The sequence below is a fragment of the Caretta caretta genome, chromosome 11 (assembly GCF_965140235.1).
Source record: "Caretta caretta isolate rCarCar2 chromosome 11, rCarCar1.hap1, whole genome shotgun sequence".
Taxonomy (NCBI): domain Eukaryota; kingdom Metazoa; phylum Chordata; order Testudines; family Cheloniidae; genus Caretta; species Caretta caretta.
Genome location: NC_134216.1, coordinates 61,248,093 through 61,269,305, shown reverse-complemented (window position 1 = coordinate 61,269,305; position 21,213 = coordinate 61,248,093). Strand labels below are relative to the sequence as shown.

The following is a 21,213-nucleotide window of genomic DNA, read 5'->3' as shown; positions in this document are numbered from 1 at the left end:
CCTGTGAGTCGAGAATCTGGCTCTAGCATTGTGGTCCCAAGCTGGTCACACAGGAAGGCCACACAACCTGGTCTGGGCCAGACAGATTCTAAGTATTTAATAAGATTTAAAGTCACCTGCATTGATTTAAAGTTCAGCTTGTTTTGTGTGTATTTAGACAGGTTATTTCTCTGTACAGTAGAGTATATTAACGTACTTGATAATGATGTAAATATGATGACAAAATGCTAATGAATAAGCCATTAGCATATTGTGTTGAAGCAGGCTCCAGGTCTTATGTTCTGGTGGACCATACGTTGGGCACCCTGCTCTAACAGAACCAAATGGAGAGCGTGTCAGGGCTTGTCTACATGGCACTCTTCTGTGAACTGCACAGAGCACCACATTGTTGTATGCTATCTGCCTTGTGCAAGGAGGCCTAGTGTATGGTGATGTAAAGACAAGTTTTTGTAATGCAAATTAGGTACCTTTGGGGTTGGGGCTTCCCCATGTGGCACTGCAGGGCTGGTGTTTAAGAAAGATGCTCTTCCCCCGGCATACAACACAGAGTGGAGTTGCTGTTCCTCTGTGGCCACTAACAGGGAAGTTCTTACATCCCAGATATGGCCTAGCCCTGCTGCTTCAGCTACAGAACCTCCCACCACCATCCCCTTCAGTTGCTTTTACATGCTGCTTCCAAGAACAGGTGCAGCAAGACTGTTGGGTTTGCTTGACTTAGGTTAGTCTGTGGCCCTAGTCGCAAAGGCTAGGCAGGGATGGGTTTGTGCCAGCTTCCATGCGTCTCCAACTAAAGGAGAGGGTAGGAACACAGCTCCTCTTGCTAGCACAGCTGTTTGTTCCCACTTTAAGACAGGACTATGGGGGACTGGTGCCTAGCAACACTGTCTTAATCCAGGGCAAGGGAAGAATTTGGATCATGAATTACTTCTTGACGTCAACGCTGCCCCTGTGCAAAAGGGAAAGTGAGAGTTGGCTATGGGATTAGGGAGGTGGTGCCTCTGATGTGATTTTACCCACCTCTGTGAAGCACTGAAGTGGAAGGCTGGAAAAAAAATGAACCCTATTAGTCAAACCTTAGAAATCGTTAACACACAGCGGATGACATGCTGTAGGCATGTGTCTAGTTAATGATGCAGTGGAGATAGCTCTGATCTCTCGCAGTATGTCCACCTGAGAGCCTGCTGGCAGCTGTGTGACCGACTCTCGTCTGTCTATGCCCATTATTCGCTGGCCAGCAATTGTCATTAACCCATGAAGTGTTACAGAAGCGGTATATTCACAGGACACTTGGATGTGTGCTTTGTGTTTTTATTCAGGACTTGTTACAAGAGGGTTTAGTACACAGCAACAGTTAGTTCCAAGTACAATTAAAAAATTTTAAAAAATTAATGTTCCCCAATCAGTGGAAGGTGGTTTGAATGGTACACACCCAGGAACTGTTTTCCGGTGGCATGCAACTCCCCTGAGTCCTGCATGTTTTGTAACTTACTTCACCAAACTCAATAGCAGAGTGGAGGCTCTGAGTAAATCAGCCACAGAGCCAAAAATTGCTTATTAGACTGAGCCAAAGTGGGTGTTTTGTTTTTTGAAGAAAAAAATGTACAGGAACAAGAGGACAGTGATGTTTTTCCAGAGAATTCATAGCAACCACGTGTCCTTACACGTTGCAAAAGACACGCTTCAAAGATGAAAATAAGCACTTGTTCTTCACAAAAATCTCAGATGAGGTCAGCGCTTAACCTTGAAACCAATTTGTACACAGCTCTGGGTTTTTTCCAGAGGTTATCAATACGAACCAAAAAATGTGCTGCCCCCCTCTCGGCAAAGTCCTGTATTAATGAGTCAGGAGGTGGGTTGAAAGGCTACCTTTTAACAGCCTGCCCCCGAGGCTTTATCAAACACCCTGTTGTGCCTTGTAAGAGCAACAGTGCAACGTGCTAATAGAATCAGCATGTTTACTGTACCCTTAGACTCCACTTGCGGCCATGGAAGTTGCACAGAACACAAATGAAAGCAGAGGTGGCCCATGGTCTGTGATTTAGCTTTCAAGTATCTTCCCAAAGATGGGGCTGGGGTGCACTATTATTTTTGGAGTTTCAAAATAAAGCACTAGGACCATGGACCGAGTGAGTTCAGCTACTGAATATTAAAAAAAAAAAATCTTGTGTTATTTTTTCCACTGTGTATTAGAGCACTATCCAGAAAAATGTAATTACAGCCAATTCAGCATTAGGCTGCAGGAGCGGGAAATTTGGACTCTTACTCTCCCACCCTCAGAATTTGGTTTTGGCTGGTTCCAAATACTAGAGGCATGAAACAAGATTACCCCTTTGGCAAATGCAACAGCTGTGTGCTTTCCCCTGTACTCTGCCTGGAGCTCAGGTTTTCAAAAACTGCTATGGCCAAAGTATGCCTACAGTGCTGCTTCCTTCATTTGGAAACCAGCTACCGGTGATTACCTGAGCACAGGGCTTCACTATTCACAGCTTAGAACCTAATCCATCACTCAGCCCCATTTCTTACATGTCCTGTTCTGCTCCCAGGGGGGCAAGGCTATAAGTAATTTTCAACATATACAGTACCCCAATTTCACAGCTCCTGCTTCTGTAGGGGAACCCTCTCAATCATGTTCTGCTTTCATGTTAGGGCAGCAGGCTAAGACTGGAAACGAAGCCCTTCAGGAAGAGTAGATCCTAGTCTCCACTGGCACACAGCAGAAAAGCCCCTAAGGACTGGACTCCGCATCAAAGGGCAGGGTTTATTTTACCACATTGCAAAAACTGTTCCCCCCCCAGAGGGGAGCACTGGTCCACTGGTGCCTCTGGCAGAAGGTGAGCGTTCCTCACTGAACAAATTGTGCTGTGTGAAGAGCACCTCCTCCCCCCACCCCAAAAACACACCAGCAAGCAATGAGACAGGCCTATCAGCGTGCTTCAGCCCAGGTGTCGCAGGCTGTCAACGTCAGGGGTTTTCCTATGACTATGAACAGCAAACAAGTTTGGTTGGCAATTATTCCCATTTCCCTGTGCAGAGCAGATCACAGCCTGGCCCGTAATGAGGGACTGTGAGTGAGAAAAGAGGGGCACTTCCAGGCTCAGGGGAAGTAAGCAAGTGGCAGGGGTAACCTGAGACCTACATGGGAGAGAGGAGATGCCCCTAAATTTGCCACACTTCACCTAGAGTGAAGGGAGACAAATCTGCATTGAAGGCAGGCGCTAGCCTTCTAACCCACTCCATTCTTCAACTGCTTGGAGACCTCCACGGGGTCCACTAGCAACTTGATCCTTTGAGAACCTCCTAAATCATTTGCTCTTTCCACTGCCCAAGGGGGGGGGGGGGGGTTTGGTTTGGAGTAGTTGTAATCTCCTGCTGGTGAAGATTCATACTTTGTAATTCTCCTCAATGTGCAGAGGCACCTGTTAGCAAATCGCTCCTCCCCCCCAGTCCCTGAAAATGACATTGTGAAATATCACAGGGAATTATCTCCCCTATAGTGCTTTACTGAGACAACAGCAAAGCTTCCACCACAAACTAGCTCTTTTGTACGCCTGCCTCTGAACAGCAGGCCCCTTAGGGCAGTGCATGGAGAAGCACAACTTATAGACGGCCATATCTGAGGACTTGGGAACCAGTTGCTGAATTTCTTGTACACTCCCCCTCTGTGAGCATCAGTGAGAGAAACAGGACTCAAAGCCAGCACCCTCCCCCGGCTGGCTGTAATACAGGTGAGACCCCTCTTTGTAGTGTAGCTTTGTGCTAGGACCAGGATGTATTTCGTTCTTTTCCAGGAAACCAAAACTTCTTAATAAAGTAACATTTTTGAAATACTTGCACAGCATCATTTCTTCAGCAAGGGCTATTCCCATCCCAACTAACCCTCTAACAAGAGCTCCAGAGGCCATGGTGGACTAGCTCTCCCCCCCTCCCCCTACTTTTTGTGGATTGAAAAAAGCAGTGGGTTGTATTAGTATTTTGAGCCTAAGGCTTGCTTTGGACTATTCTGCTGTGTCCTTTTCTCCTACCCACCCCCCCACCCCCTGCAGAGAGAAAAACACTGAATGACCAGCAGCTTGTAATTCTTAACACCTTCATTTCAGCTTTGACAGGACTCCATGCAAAGAAGTTCTGCCTCTATTTGAATAGCCTATTGCCCAAGCCCCCACCCCTTTTTGAAGTAACTATTTAAATAAAAGGGGAAAATGAAATGGGGGGGAGGGATTACAAATGATAGAACTGGAAACACAACCCTCACTGACGTTAATAGCATGCAGTCTATGTAACAGTACATACAAAATCCGATTACTTTGGGCCTGGTCTATGCTCATTACATAGCATCATCCCTGGACAATCTACAGAATTCAAAACTGTACAAAATAAAAAATATGCATAAAACCCAACAAGTGTTTTTTACAACATTAGTACTGCATAAAAAAGCATCAAACCAGCAGGAGGTGACCCAGAAACTCCCTCCACAGAGGCTGTGCAGGATGAACCACCTCATAAGTGTCATGTTGTCAGGAGGGAACAAACAAAACACAAGCCCATCTTGTCTGCTGGCGAGGGCTCAGGACCCGCTGGACTCTACAAATCCTCTGCTTTGTGAGCTCACCACACCAGACATCTTTCCAATGGAAACAGCTAGTTTAAGGAATATTGATTCTGTGCCCAGTCTGTAGCACAAGCATATCCAGATCGGGGCACCACTTACAAATCGATGTCGATGACTCAGAAAAAGCACATCTGGTCTGTAGAGTAGGTGGGACCCTAACCATGTGCCCATCCCAGTGAGCACTCTGAGGAGTGGGTGGGGTCCCCATTTACACTACACAATGCAGCTGTGCTTTAGCCATGTTGTGAGCAGGTGGGTTCCCCCAGTACTTGCAGTGCAGACATGCCCTTGGGACTCGTCTACATGACAAAATGGCCCAGAATAGCTCTTGTACTTTAAATTCACATCCTACCTCATTTCATAACAACTTCCTGTGTAGCCAAGCCTTAGAAACTAACAGTAGCCTAAGTGTGGTGTAGGGTAACTGCCTAGCTTTGTCTCACCCAGACACTCCTACAACGACACTGGGCAATGTCTGTTTTCAGCCATTTTGCTACTAGGAGACAAAAAAACCCAAAAGGGATTTTTTGGGGGGAGTCAGTGTCACCTAATTCAAGCATTCAAGCAATTGCCACCTTCCAGAAGGGCAGCAATGAGATGAGCCCTGGCAGACTGCAGTGTGGCAGGGCTTGAAAGGTGCGGCTCAGTGGAACTATTTTTGCAGCACACAGCTAGAAGGGGTAATTGAGTGGAGAAGCTTCCTGACAAGGACATGACAGCATTTAGGCTCCAGTGCCAGCTAAGAATGAGTACTGGGAGGCAGAAAAGCTCCAAGGAGACTTCATATCCAGAGTATAAGGAGGAATGGCACAAGTTGTCCATTCCTTTCCCTTTTCTGCCCCCTCAGATTGACGCATCAGTTTAGCAAAGGTCCCATCTAGCCCAAGTGTCCCCGCTTGCTCGAAATGCACATCTCTGGCAAGATATTGCACAAGCTACTGAGTTATGAGACTGGCTTGACTGTACACATTTTTACTAAGAAGGAAGGAAAACCAGCCTCCAGTTAGTTATCTCCACTACTCTCCCTGCAATATTCCATTGTACACACATGCCTTAGCAGACAGCTGCAGCATTATCTAGACTTGAATAAGGTACTGTTGGTACTGGCTGGAATTTCACCTTGGCTCAAATGAAAATAGTTCAGGAAGAAACCTTGCTCGGTACCTCCCTATTACGGGAGATTAGATGACATGTACATGGGCTGCCCTCCTCCAGAAGGTGGACTATAACAGCAGGTCAATCAGTTTGCTGTGTTAATGAATTACGTTAACATTCCTCTTTTCTTTGAAGTTCTTCCTAAACTGGCACAGATGACCATTCACAGTTCTTTACACTGATCTGTGAAGCCAACTCAAGTGATGGCATTTTCATCTGAGACCGTATTAAAAAGCAACCTACAAGTGTACATGAAACCTTTACAGTGTGTGTGTGATTCACACCTGGCTAGGTATAGCTATGAAAGGTATTTACTATTTTATAAACACTGGGAGGGGCAGGGAAAAGAGCTAAAATAATGACCAGTTTGTGCATAGCTTTCCATGGAAAACCAACACCTGTGGCCACCCTTTTTACTTCCACTGAGAGGAGATTTTGGTAATAGACCTGAAGACGACAACTGCTCTTTGTCCTGCCTCTGCACAAGGCGGTCACAGCATATACTCAGATCTGGAACCAAAGTACAAAAGAGCCAATTTACCAGACCTGATTGGGTTTTTTAAAAATTACACTGTGCATAATACTGATATTTAGGATGAATTATCTGTCTCGTGCAAGGACGCACGAATAGATTCAAACCTTAACTCCTAGAGTTAGTCTCAGACGCCCAAGGAACCTATAAACTTAACTTCCCCCTCACCACAAAATGCACTTGTGTTCAGCTTAACCCCTCCGCCCCAGCAGGCTGGGAGCTTATGCCAATGGGGATCACTTTCTACACCAGTGCATAACACAGATCTAACGTGGGGCAGTCAAAAGACTAAGATTACACAATGGTGAGGTCTTCTGGGCTGCATCCATCTTAATTATCTAAACTGAAAGGTAAGTGAACCCAAGCCAGCTCTGTGAGCCCCCACATCAGTCTACACGTGCAGTTGCAGACCTGTTTATGTTAAAGATGTAACGAACCATCTGGAAGTCAGATACAGGAACTGCTTTGTGTAGGAATCCAAATATTAGATAGCACACACGTGTCCTTCCAGCTGCATGTGAGTGTAGAAAAAGTGAGGGATTTCCACTAGCCAGTTACATTAACCCCTTTGCACTGGCATCCAGGATGTCCGGTGCCAGAGGTAATATCACAGGGCCATACAGTATTCCTGAGAAAGATCCCAGATCACGCTTGAATCAGTCTGAATTTTAGTCAAGTATCAGCTACTCCACAAGTTCGTTACATCTCCACTACCTACATCCGAACAGGTCGGCTTAGTCAACGTCAGGTACAGCCACTGCTGGCAGCTGGAAGAGCCATTTGTTCAAACAACTCAAATCGCTATTGTATAATGAGAAAAGCAAAAAACAAGAGTGGTTGTGTTACAATTATCCTTCATTCAGTTCACTTGGGTGGGCCCCTAGGGGCTGGTGGAGAGCTGAGGTGCCCTGACAGTTCCTGTGGAGCAAGGTGCAGCTCTGCACCCTGTGGTCTTCACTCAGAGTAGTGCATGATGGATTCCACATAGTTCCCTGGGAAGAGCCCCGTCACTCCATTCATGACACCCTCATACCACCCATCATCGTTCTTCTTAATGACGTAAATGATGGCACCTTCCTGAAATGAGAGCTCGTCCTCCTTGTCTTTTGTGTAGTCATAAATCGCCACGACTAGGAAAGGGAGGAGAGAGAGAAAAAATAAACATTGAATAAGGGAAGGTACTAGTGGGAGAAGGAGAAAATGCAACTACAACGGCCACAGTGTGTCGCACTCTTGTGTTTAAAGCAACCTGCCAAAACTCTACTTCACCCACTCGTCTGAGGTATCCCGGAATTTGCTCCGCCCCAAATCCCTTCCAAACTTCCCAACTGATGCTGGGCTTCTTTTCTAATCCTTATTGATTAAAGTCTGCCTGTTCTCATCATTTATATAAAAACTCAATGCTTTCTTGAATGCTGATCTTCCAGATCCATCACACGATGGATAAACACAGTAGAATTAGATAAAGTTTGGTTTGGCTCCACACTGGTGCAGACACGATGCAAAGCTACTAATGCCAATTTTTATAGATCAGTAAAATGCAAACTAATTACCTGTCCAAACACAGGCTGGGAAAAGGAACAAAGAGCACTGTAATGGAGTCAGGAAGGGGAAATGATTCCGGGAGCAATTCTCAACTGTAGTAGGAAAAGAACTTAGGGGAAGTAGGAGCTCTGGGTTTCCATGGAACCTCAATCCCAAATATCCCACAGTCTGTGAATGCACATGTGCAGCCCCAGCTCTGGGACTCAGAGTGCCAGGATAAATTATCCAAAGCGTGGGGGGTCTGCTGAAGTAAATCTTAATCAGATGACCCTTTAAAGGAAAACGTAGGCTAGATATTAGAAAAACTTGTTGAAAGATTAAGCTGTGGAATAGTTTTCTTAGGGAAGTGATGGAAGCCAAATCACTCTGGTCAAACCACTGGGAAATATTAAGCAAGGGACTTTCCTGTATTGGAAAGAGAGAGGGTGACCCAATAGATTTTTTCCATCTCTAATTCCTATGACAATGAGCACCAGAAAGCAAGTTATCCAGGCCAAAATCTGAATACTGCTTTAGCAAATTGCATCAATCATCACTTTAAGCAGATGCCACTGGCACACCTGGCACTGGCCTTGAAACAAAATGCATGTTGCACAGATATCCTGATTCTTTATGCTAGCGAATTAACAGAAGTTATCTGACTAAAATCCAGGGAGAAATAATGAACAGCATGAGTTCAGGAGTCAAGTGTCCTGAAGTACTGCAAAATTCATGATGATTTTGCAAACAGAAGATGAAGCTTTTCATTGAAGGAAGTCACAGAGAAGTTCAGGACAAATGTTTGCTATCGGCACTGGCTTTTTCAGGATGACCAGCAGAATTCATAACCACAGTCCAATGAGAGTCAAAATAGCTACCTTGTAAAGAGTGTTAATGTGTTCAATATTGACCTGTACAATTATTTCATTTGTACAAAGTGCATTAAAAAAGCATGCATTATAGGCTCTTCTTTACATTCCTCTATTTGTAAATTAATGCATTCTTACCAGTTTTTGATGTACCATTCTAAGGGAATAAAACATGAATGGTGAAATGAATAAATGTTTATTGTATTTGTTTTTGATCTTGGAAATTTAGCATTGAAAACCATTTTTATTTAATCAGGATATTCTGGTTTGTGTGATACAATCCTCCCAAATTCCTATTTAAAAATACATTAAAGCTCCTGGTGAATCTGTTGATCCTAATTTTAAGGTGTTTTTCTCTTAACAAAAATGTTCCTGCCCTATCTAATAGTCAGGAGAACAAGTTTAAGTTTAAGAGAAAAATGTCTTAACTGAGAACCAATAACCCATTTAATTGGATGATTTAATTGGGGATTGGTCCTGCTTTGAGCAGGGGGTTGGACTAGATGACCTCCTAACGTCCCTTCCAACCCTGATATTCTATGATACTATGATCTGTTTAGATGGTACTTTCTGATTCCCTACTTTCTCATGTGCCAGTTTGCACCATTCCCTTCTGATAATTTGGAAAATATTCAGCGTTTCTAGTTTACTAACGTACATTTCCTCATCATTCCATGAGGAAATAATGCAAGTCTGGCTGCTTGAGTCTCTTATAAAATGACTTTTTTTATATAAAGAAAAAATTTAATCTGCATTATAGATCTCTCCTTGTAATCTGTTCCTTCTGTGAATTACTTTCGCACTGGGACCTTTTCCTCATTCTCAAAGAACGCTTAATCCTTCTGTCTGCAGTCAAACCACTTCAAGCTGTGATCTGGGCAGAGTTCCTAAATTATACGGAGTCAGGGCCAGCATTTCAGTGAGAGCTCCAGATGCTGAAGTAGTAGTATCAGGGATTCAACAGGTGGCAACCTTCCCTCTAACAAGACTTAGGCAGGTCTTATTTTCAGGTGTAGCTGAACACACTTCAATGCAAAGATTAAAAATACAGTTATCCACTGGGTTGTAATAATTTGGTTTTTCTAGCTGATGATTTTTGCATAGTTTTTAAACAACTATATTTGGTTTGACAGAAATCTTCTGATGGATTATAACAAACTGACCACAAACCTATCCAAGATTTGCTCCCAGACCCTGGAATTCTGGAAGTGAAATGCGAGGGTAAGACCAGATTCCCTTCCTACATGGCATGGAAGAAGATTTCTCCCCTCTAAATATCTATTCCTACCATCTGCTTTGTTTGGTTAAGAATCTTCCTTAGCATGGGCCCCACCCTGGGGATTAGGTGAGGCACTGTGGTGCTCACAGGATGGCCTTTTGGAAGAGAAAAAACTGAAGTTCTGACTGCCAATGGTTATTAAAATCATACGGTGCCCTGCTCAAATTTAACAACCCCAGAATAACTGCACCAAGCGGTTTAAACTGGATCTGGTATCCACTTCCTACCCCAAACTACTGTATAGTGTTGCTGTGCACTATTAGACACAGAACCCCAAGGTGCCATTTCTAGTCACTTTTCAGAGCAGAACCACACACTTTAGAGCAGCCACAGCCTATATCCATCGCACTTCCCAACAGCTTTCCTACTTCTACATCCTCAAATTCTGCTACAGTCACTTGGTCTCTCAGAAGTTCTTTCCTATCAAGTTAAAGGTTAGACATACAAAAAAGCTACACAAAATCTTTGGCATTGTCACTGCTAATTTGTTGGGGATAACTGAATGTCCACCTTGTCTGTCAAAAAAAACAGTTTTTTCTTCTCTTGATCATGTAGCACAGACAATTCTGTTTATAAGAGCACAAGCCATTGCCATGGAAATAATTATTTTGCAGCAGATAAAGCTTTGTTCGTTCACAGCAAGATAAATGCATAAGTTCCTCTAGTATGAAAGTCCCCTTCAATGTAGAACTTTGGCTTTAGAGCTCGTTTGCCCTGACATGTTAGAAAAGGAATTTCAAGCACTTCCCTCCTCTCCCAAATCCAGTAAAATGTAGTAAAATATCTAGAGGTTGTTTTTGTACAGCGACCAAATTATTCATATTCACAGTGGTATCCACCCTTGCCTTCAAAATCTCCTTGAGTTTCTCTTATCCCACTGAGCTATTGTTTAGCTGTTTGCTCATCATACATTGGAAGAACCTCAATTTCCCTTGTTATTTTCATTTCGTCAAGTTCTTTTGTTTGTTTCTTAACACAATCCCTTAGTCATTTGGTGCCAAGAGACAGGATCTGAATTAGATTTTGGCAGGGACCCTGCACTAACACCAGGGAGTTCATTTCCCACCCCCCATCCTCTTCTATTTTATAGATCCAATATAAATCCCTTCCTCCCCCAACATCATTTACCTTGTGAATCTGAAATCAGCACACTTATTGCCTGCTGGGACATTTACAATTACCTTGCTGCTTTCAGATGTTCTCATTCACAGGCCCATAAAAGTCAGAGATGGGGACTGAAGCAGGATCTTGTCTCTTGAGAAGCATTCTTGTTTCAAATTTAAAGTATTTTCTTCTGGACAGAGACACTTTCAGTATGAATACAGTTTTCCCCCCCAAAAAACAGCTAATGCTACATTTTGTAGTGTCAAGATTATTCTTTTTTTATCAACACAAGATATAAAGGATAGATAAAACACTGGTGTCTTGTTAATGCAGTAACTGTACCATTAAAAATTTAGACATCTGTTATGGCCCATGAATGTTAACATGTTTAAAACAAAATTTTAATGGAATAAACTTCATATATATTATGTATATCCTCTAATAAATATGTAGTACAACACATTGGTGTGATCCACAGTAATTCTTCAACAGGATCTGGCGCATTATAGCATGAAAACTGCTGATACATGACAAAACCACTTCTATGGCACCTCTTATACACTTAATGAGATATCAGTAGCTTTCGGTGAAGAACTGTAAAAGTTTTAAACAATTTGATCGAAGACGCTTTTGTTACCAGACCCCCAAAATCCAACCTCAGCCTCTTTTCCTCCACTGACTGCAATCCAAGGTACACATGCATTACTCCTTATAAGCATTTCACACATCCCAAACTCCAGATTCCCCACTTGTTCCCAAAGCCTCCAAGCAAGAAGCAGGGGAATGAGGACACAATTATGACAAGTAGAAGTTTTTCATGTGAAAGGAACTATTAGGTACTTAAGGGCTGAAATAATGATGAATCAAGACTTCCCTTTCCCTTAGTAAAGTGGGAGAAAAACTCCCTAGCTAAACAGAATGGTTACTCATTTCTGGGGAGTTTGGTTTGTGGGGTTTATTTCACAGGTAGAAAGCTCGCTTTATGAATAGTGCAGGGGTTGCACTTAACATTTATACCATTTTGAAAGATTCTACTGGTTTGAGACACATTTCTTATACTTAAAATGGGGAACACCATTGGAACCAGAAATCGCTCAAAACACAAGAAACAGACCACTGTGTCTACTGAATGCTGACTGTATGACTTTGCTGTGTGACCACTCATATTTTTCATTTCAGCACTCAACTGCTTTCTCCGCCCTGCCCCAAGAAGCTAAGACTGTACATCCAAGACTGCCATGTGAAGCATCCTGATGTCTGATGGGCTGCTTAGCCTAAAACCTGGGTACACGTGCTGGCAGGTGAAGGGCTGTCCTGAACTTATTAGGTAACAGCCATCACCTGAGGCCTAGTGAGGTTACTGGGCCCCGCTGTGCTGGTAAGGGTACAATTCTGGCCGTTAAAGCTTGAGGGGGGAGACACAGCAGAACGATATAATTCCTTTCAGCAGTGTGGGTGGGCCAGGAGAAGAGGACTGGCTGCATTATATTTCCTCATCAGACAATCAGGTAATATATGGATAGGTTTGAGGTTGGAATCCTGCGTTTTCTGTGGGACTTTTATATAACAATATTTGGTACTCCTTTAGCAGATAATTGGCGGACATTACCAATTTTTTGCCCCTTTGGGCACTCCTCAACTCTCCATATCAGATACACCTTTACAGTCATTTCAGAGCTTAGTTATTTTGGCTGGTTCAGTGGTCTAAAACATACTCCTATGACCATCTCATCTACAGCCTCAACCCACAAGGAATTTGCACTATTGATTTTCTCTCAGATCTCCTCTTTCCAAAGAGCACCAAACTTCCTTTACTAACGAACCGGAGCCACCTTTTACATATTTGTCTGTTCAAAACTAGGTAGGCTTCAAAACTCAATCTCCCCCACACCGGTCATTCAGAGCTAGAAGAGTCAGTTATAGAGTCTCCAATTCTCCTCCCTTAACCCCTCGTACTCCATTCACAGACTGAGGATACTGTGTAAAGGTTGTTGTAACTCTGTAAAAACTTGCCCAACAAAATCATTCTGTGGGAAGAGGGGGTTAGGAATCCCCGAAAAGATCCTTGATCAGATCAGAATGAAACTCTACCCCTACCCCTACCGTGGCATCTGAGAATAAGTGCTAGAGGACTCGCCTAGGTACTGCCATTGTGAAGCAAAAGGAACCTGCCTTGGGTTTCTGCAAAAGCTAACGGGGTGGGAGGAGGGAAGAATCAGAAATTCCTTTCACAATGGAAATCGTTTACAAACCAGCAGTTCCCCCTTTACCTTGTTCCATATGGGAATGTGCATAATCCTGACATTACCTTTCAGAAGAGATTTGGAAGAGTCACTCTGAAGGCTGATGTATAGTCATCTTCCTGCCATCATAGGTTTACCCACTTGACTTCTTTAGCCTTTGTCTGTCTAGTCCAGGGGTCGGCAACCTTTCAGAAGTGCTGTGCTGAGTCTCCATTTATTCACTTTAATTTAAGGTTTCGCGTGCCAATACTACATGTTAACATTTTTTAGAAGGTCTCTCTCTATAAGTCTATCTTATATAACTAAACTATTGTCGTATTTAAAGTAAACAAGGTTTTCAAAATGTTTAAGAAGCTTCATTTAAAATTAATTTAAAAGGCTGATCTTATGCTACGGGCCTGCTCAGCCCGCTGCCGGCCTGGGGTTCCGTTCACCTAGGCCGGCAGTGGGCTGAGTGGGGCCTGTGGGCCGGGACCCTGGCTGGGAAGGGGCCAGCAGCCATAACCCCAGACTGGCAGCAGGCTGAGTGGGGCCAGCAGCCGGGACTCCCGAGTGGCTCAGCCCGCTGCTGGTTTGGGGTTCCGTCCGCCGGCTTCTGCCAGCCAGGGTTCCGGCTATCGGCCCCGCTCAGCCCGCTGCCGGTCTGGGATCCCAGCCCTGCCCACATAGAGTGGGTACCTATCTTCTCCCTGGTTCTAGTCCATTCTCTTCCTCTCTCTCTGCACTGAGCTGAGGGTGGGAATGCACTGAGCACAGGGCTGGGGGTGAAGGAGCAGGCTAGGGGTTGGGATGTAGGGTCTGGCCAGGAGCTAGAATGAGGGAGGGGGCTCAGGGTTGGGGCAGGAGATTTGGGTGTGGAGTGCTTACCTGGGCAGCTCTCAGTTGGTGCAAGGGGTGCAGGAGGGAATCTGTGGAGGGTGCAGGAGCTCCCGTTTGGTGCTCAGGATGAGGGTGGGAATGTGGGGTGTGCAAGAGTCAGGGCATGGAGGGGGGGGGGGGCTGGGTATGTGGGGGGGGCTGGAGTCAGGGCTGGGGGTGGTGTGAGGGGGGTGCAGGGGTCAGGACAGAGGGCTGGGGTCGTGCTCCATGAAGCCATTCCACCCCCCTTCCCCAAGGCCCCGTCCCCACCTCTCCTCCGCCTCCTCCCCAGAGCAGCACACGCGCGCTGTGGCTCCACTTCTCCCCCTCCCACGCAAGGGCGATCAGCTGATCAGCGGCAGGGAGGGAGAGGAGGGGCAGGAACCCACCACGCTGGGGGAAGAGGTGAGGGAGGGGGAGCTTGCCTGCCCTGCAGCAGCAGCCAGCAGGACCAAGCTTCTTCACCCTGCCCCCGTGGGAGGGGGGTGGAGAAGAGCGGGCCAGGGCGGGCAGGATTTTTTAATGGCAAGCTGCTGCCTGCCGGGGTCCTGGCCTGGGTCCGGTGGCTGGGACCCGGCAGGCAGCAGTGTGCCATTAAAAATCAGCTCGCGTGCCATAGGTTGCCGACCCCTGGTCTAGTCCTACCTACATGGTTCCTTTAATCTGAGAATATCAGTCCTTCATCCAAGAACCGTTCACCTTCTAAAATATTTAACTACTTCATGCCCAAATTTCCCAAAATAAAATGACTAAAATGGCTTCATGGGGAGTCATGTTCATTAGGGTTCTGACTTTCCTATCGAAATTTGCTCAATTCATACATAAGACGTTTTTCCTCCCCTAAGAGTTGGCACTGCAAATTCACCCTGAGATATGAAAGTTATTTGGGTTTATCCATCGCAAAAAGATTCAGTGAGTGCCTCCAGTTAAACCTGGCCAACCAGGCTGAACACAATGGGGTTGCCCAAATGGAACTGAGGGCAAATATTTGCCCTCCAACCGGAATGCAATTAATTCTGCTGAGGCAGAACAGAATCTAGTTCACTTTCCCATAGTACTGAACAGCCACAACAGCTAACGGAAGTAATCAGAGGGAAAAAAAACAAAACAGTCTTTGCTCAAAGACTAAGCAGATATAATGCACAGCAGTTTGTGTCCATAAACTGCACTTCAACATCAGCTGGCCCACCAGCTTTGAACCTTACGTCCTACTCTAACTAGCAACTATGTCACACTTCTTTAAAACCCTGCATTAGTAACACAACAAACAGTGGCATTCTCCTTTATTCGATTAAAGACCAGCAAAGTTTTCCTGAGGTCCAGGTGACAAGGCTACCAGAACTTGAGTGAAGATTGCTCTCTACAAGTGTATTTGGAGTTAGGAAATACAACAACAGCCAAAAGAGTGAGAAGTCTCACATGTGGAAAGTTCTCCTCATGAAATATTTGGGACTTACTGTTTCTTATGAACACGCTAACAGTGCAGTAAGCTTCACCCAACAGAAAATGCCTCGCAGAATAAGCAGTGTCCGCAAGCAACAAAAACAGAGCGAATGCTGAGTGCCCTCAATACTACCCAGGGTACAAAGCAAGAAGCAAATGTTTGTGAACAATTAATCTGATCAACAAGGGTAAAGATTTACAGAAGTGACCTGTCCTGGTCCTAGTCTGAAGAAAACATGCCGCCTATTCTCACAGAAGGAAGTGCAATGGAGAGATTTAACCTCCCAGAAAAAGCTGATCACTCCGTGTCAGGTGCACCAAGGTCAGTAATCGGCATGCCCATTCCAGACACTCCACTGTGACAGTCATGCTATGTGTCAGTGGCTTTTTTTCCTGCCCTCCCTCATGGAAATAAGCCTCCTTGACACAAATAAGCTGAAGCAATGTTTATCAAACAAAAGAGTCTGTGTGCATCGATAGAACGATGTCAATCAGATCCATGGAAAGGTCACTAAGTGTAGCAATGCATGCAAATATCCTGCAAGTCAGACATTTTGTCTGACAAGTTGTTTCAGCCTGCCGGTGAAGTCTGGGTGTTTCGTGAACCACACACTTATGGCAGTTAGGTAGGAAAAGAGACAACAGTTTTGGAGTCTGCTGGGACTGGCAGAGGTTGCTTCTTCACAATCTTCATTTCTTCCCCAGCTACTTTCAATTTTTTTTTAAATAAATAAAAATAAAGTACTTTTCTTGCATGGATGAATTTTCTCTCTTGGTGCAGTGTGACTAGGGTTGCCAGGCGTCCGGTTTTTGACCAGAACACCCGGTCAAAAAGAGACTCTGGGGGCTCCAGTGAGCATTGCTGACCAGGCCATTAAAAGTCCTGTCAGCAGCACAGCGCAACAAGGCAGGCTCCCTGCCTGCCGTGGCTCTGCGTGGCTCCCAGAAGCAGCAGCATGTTCCCCCACTGGCTCCAATGCATCGGAGAAAGCCAGGGGGCTCAGTGCGCTGCCCCCTGCTGCAAGCATCAGATCTGCAGCTCCCATTGGCCAGGAACCGTGACCAATGGGAGCTGCGGGGTCAGAGCCTGCAGACAGAGCAGCATGCAGAGCTGCCTGGCCGTACCTCTGCATAGGAACAGGAGAGAGGACATGCTGCTGCTTCCGGGAGCGGTTTGAGGTAAGTGCTGGCCGGAGTCTGTACCTCTGAGCCCCTCCTGCACCCCAACCCCCTGCCTCAGCCCTGATCCCCCTCCTGCACTCCGAACCCCTCAGTCCCAGCCCACAGCACCTTCCTGCACCCTAAACTCATCATCCCCATCACCCAGCCCCACCCAAGAGCCTGCACCCCCAGCCACAGCCCTCACACACACACCTCGCACCCCAAACCCCTGCCCCAGCCCAGTAAAAATGAGTGAGTGAAATTGGGATGAAATGAGCGGGGGGGAGGGGGGGTAGGTGAGGCCTCTGAGAAGGGGCAGGGCAGTGGTTGGACCTCAGAGGAGTGGGGTAGGGGGCGGGGCCAGGGTGTTCCGTTTTGTGCGAGTAGAAAGTTGGCAACCCTAAGCGTGAATGTTGTTGGAGTGTCGAACATTCACTACCCACAGTTGGAAAGTCTTGCTGTGCTACATTTTATATCATTCTTTATTTATTTATAGGCACACTGCCCTGCTTCGCAACTGGAACCAGGATTTCTCAACAAAAAGTTTTCAGTGGCAGTAACAGAAATTTTCGTTTTTCTGTGCACTGTGGTGACATTACCCTACTCTATATTAACCATGTTTTTAGCCTGTGAAAGAAATTTAGTGTAACTAATTCCCCAAAAAGGTACCCGGTCAAGATGGAATTTAAGCTTTACACACACACACGCGCACACACTCACTTTTCGTTCTGAGATTCTTAAAACTATTTTTGTGAGCAGCTCTAACTTCATCGCTTTCAGGAGGCCTTCAAACTCTGTCAAGGACAAAACACTGGGGGCAGGGAATGGCCTCTTTTTTGCCCCATGAATTCCCATTTAAGTTTGGCAGAGAGATAAGCTTTTGAAAGTCACCATTACCTTTCTGATGTGTGTCATCAGCATGCCAAAATCACTTAACGTGGACATTCTAATGTAAGGCCAGGTCAGTGCTGTCACCACAGCAGTGCCACACACTGCACGAGGAACCGTGGGAACAGATATCTTCCCAAAAGCGTCGGAGAGGAAAGAGCTAAGCTTTTTCACACTTAGCTGGATCCTGCAGACAAAGCCAACAAGTAGAATGTGCACAGACTACTAAAATCTGCCCTTGTCTCTGGAGGTCTGGCCAGCCAATACCAATGTCCATGGTGCAGACAAAAACCAAGTGTGCAACTGCCACAAGCTGTCTAACACTTACTAACTTTACTACCATCTAACCACCCTTAGGGGAGATTTGGATAAAATCCCCATAAATCCCTGCAGCCATCAAGAGAAAGTTCCTACACACACAGCTAACCACAGAATGGAATGAACTGGTGTGGTTGGCACCAGGCAGCCCTTTTACAACCTCATGTCTGAACATCTGTTGCTGAGAGAGGGGCACTGCTTTCTAAAGGTTCACGAAATCCAGCAGTCCTGAGGAGAGTGGGGGTTGCATACTGCTTGAGGGAAAATACAGAAACTACCTCAAGGAAGGTGACCTCTCTGACAAAGCCAGCATAGCTTGAAAGGTCTTGATCTGGACAGACTTCTAAGTCTGGGTATAAGGCTAATGCCAGCTATGGGGAACAAGGAGCTTGCCTGGTACTTGCCTTCCAAAGTCTCACTTCTCAAACATATTATGCTTAAAACTGAAACTTTTCCTAAACATGTCTCTCTCAAAGTAACATGCAAAATTTCAGACAGGTCTCTTTTTTTAAGAGATCAAGGAGAGATTAAAACTGGAGTTATAATAGAAAGCCAACTGCAGTCTTAAGTATAGCATCATTACTGTGACTCAAGCACAAACACATCAAGTGGCAAGAATGAGGAAGAAAAGCTATTTAAGCTAGAGGACTATGTTGGTAACAAAACCAAATAAATATAATTGGCCATGAATAAATTCAGGCTGCAAATTAGAAGAAGGTTTCTAACTATGTGAAGCGACTCTCTGGAAAAGCCTTCCAATGGGAGTAGTGGGGATGGGCAACCTAAACCTAGTTTTAAGAATGAGGTTGATAAATTTATGAACAGGATTATATGATGGGTTGCCCATGAAAGCAGGGGACTGGACTTAATGGCCCAGGAAGTCCATTCCCTGTCCTATGTTCCTGGTAACCTTGCAGAATGTACTTTATAGGCACCATCTCCAGTACAATGGGAAGAGGGGAGAAATCAGATGGGATACCACACAGTAGCATACTCTTAATATCCAGTACTGTGTTAATGAAGCAATGTGCAAGAAACCTGTCCTACATAGCAACGACTCATATTACTAGACACACGGTGGCATCCTAGAGAATTCGTTTGAATAAAAAAAACCATTGTGATTCAACTGAAGGGATCAATTCTGCACCCAGAGCAAATCTCTAGAATCACAAACTATATGGACTGACGGGAAGGTGACAAAGTGACTTCTTTAGGAATTGCAGATTAATGATATAAAAGCTTAATTATCCAAAGCAACCAACAGACCTATTGAAAGATTCTCATTTAACAAAGGTAAATTCTGAAGTTAGGGGTTTTAGCAAAAGACTGTAGAACTGACGATACCACCATCTCTCTCTCTCTCTCTCTTTAACCCTACCCTTTTCTAAATAGGTCCTTGGTGCCCATGGAGGGTCCTCTTCAGCATAAGGATCACTGTACTCCACCACAGCTGCCTCCTCCTCTTCATAATCTTCTGGGGGTGGGGGTGGAGGCGGGGACTCATCAAAGACTGGCTCATCTACAGGTGGAGGAGGAGGGGGAGTATCTGAAACTAAAAATAAGCAGCAAGATCAGCATGAAACACCCTCTAGAACTACGGTAGCAGATTAAAAGTAGTGGTCTCTAGTCAAGAGCTTCCTAGCTAGTTTCATGGGGACCTACCGCTAGAATTTAGGAACACTAAGATGGGGAGGCGAAAGGATCAGATTCCCTTGACAAATATTTTTCATCTTGTTTGTTTTTTTCCTGTTTTATTTGAAATTCACCAAAGAAAAATATTAAAAAGCAGAATTCTAGCTACGTACAGCTAAGGTTTTTCCACGCATGAAACAAAGGCCATACCCAATGCCCTATCATAGCACAAGGAAGAAGCAAACTTACTATTTTCTTGAACTCTGGCCACAAATCCCATCAGTGGTAACTGTGGAGTTACCTGTAGGATGGAAGGAGGAGGAGGAGCAAGGGATACTGCAGCAAAGGAGTAAAAAAAGACAAATAAATTAGAAATAAAACCGCGACAAACAGGAAAGTAGGCATATCCATCATTAGGGCACTACAGCAAGCTGCCAAAGGAGGTGTGACAAAAAGGATGACATCCAAAAGAAAGAGCTTTAAGAAATATAAATATCACTTGCAGCAAGTTTTAGTTCTCTCTATCTGAAAATTCCCACACCAGCTCCTTAACATAACACCAAAAACTCAGTTTAAGAACTTGTTTCATCGAACTACCATGAAGATACTTTCTTCTCTTAAACTCTATTTTTATTGGAGTAGAATATAAAACTTTATGAACAGCTCTAACAAAATACAAGAGAGCTTTTCCTTTTTGATCAACAACATAATATTGATTTGTTGACAGTGTTCACGTAACCATGCTGGTCTGAGGATATTAGAGTGACAAAGTATGTGAGGACCAAGTTTTCTTGGTGAAAGACAAGCTTTCAAGCTTAGAGAGCTGAAGATCTCTACATAAGCTTGAAAGCTTGTCTCTTTGACCAACCGAAGTTGGTCCAACAAAACACATTACTACACCCAGTCTGTCTCTCTAACGCAATGATCCCCAAACTGTGGGCCGCACCCCCCCTAGAAGGGCACGGAGGAATGAGGGAGGGGCACAGTGGGGCCTGCGGCAGCCCAGATGGGGGGCAGGAAGGGACTGCCACCCAGCCACACATAGCCCCAAGCCTGGCTCCGCCCTCATTTCCTCTCTGTACCCAGGCCAGCCATGCCTCTAGCCCCAGTTCCTCCCCCATCCCGCCCCCAGTTTCACCTTCACCCCAAGCTCCAGAAGGGATTTATCTAGATACACCCCAAATGACCTCAGGAAACATGCAATTCACTTGTGTTAGGTGTGAATAAGAGAGAGAAAACCCTTGAGAAACTGCACACACGTGGAAGATGAAGGAACTTTCAGTACTTCTCTTATAAACTTTTATTTTCAGGGGTCTAGAGCCTCACTTTAAAATTCCCTCAAGAGAATTAACTGTCCAGGAAATATAAATTTGAGAGGGGGTGGGGGAGAACAATTTAAATGGTTTTGTTTGAAGGCAGAGGAAAAATATATTTAATTATTTAAGATTATTTCTCAATCACCCTCATTAACTTCCTTTAAAAAGTAAGTACAGAGTTCTCATTAAAATAAAGGGCTAAATATCTGAGTATATGTATGACCTGTGCAAAACAGTGGTGTTTTAAAAGTAGGATGGTACTAAGAGAATTTTTCATTTTAT

At 44.8% G+C, this 21,213-nt stretch overlaps 1 protein-coding gene across 17 annotated transcripts in view; it reads right to left on the bottom strand.

The window, feature by feature from the left end:
- Positions 1-4,070: 4,070 nt before the first annotated feature.
- The window catches only part of ABI2 (abl interactor 2), a 105,124-nt gene continuing 87,981 nt past the window's right edge, over positions 4,071-21,213 (bottom strand). For 16 of the 17 annotated variants that reach the window (XM_048870482.2, XM_048870483.2, XM_048870484.2 and 13 more), the window contains 3 exons: positions 19,865-19,951; positions 19,362-19,535; positions 4,071-7,426 (listed from right to left, as the gene is read on the bottom strand). In XM_048870482.2, the coding sequence (XP_048726439.1) occupies positions 7,251-7,426; positions 19,362-19,535; positions 19,865-19,951 (437 nt within the window). In that variant the 3' untranslated portion in view covers positions 4,071-7,250. The remainder of the gene's footprint in view (positions 7,427-19,361; positions 19,536-19,864; positions 19,952-21,213) is intronic. The other variant, XM_048870492.2, reaches the window with a different exon arrangement.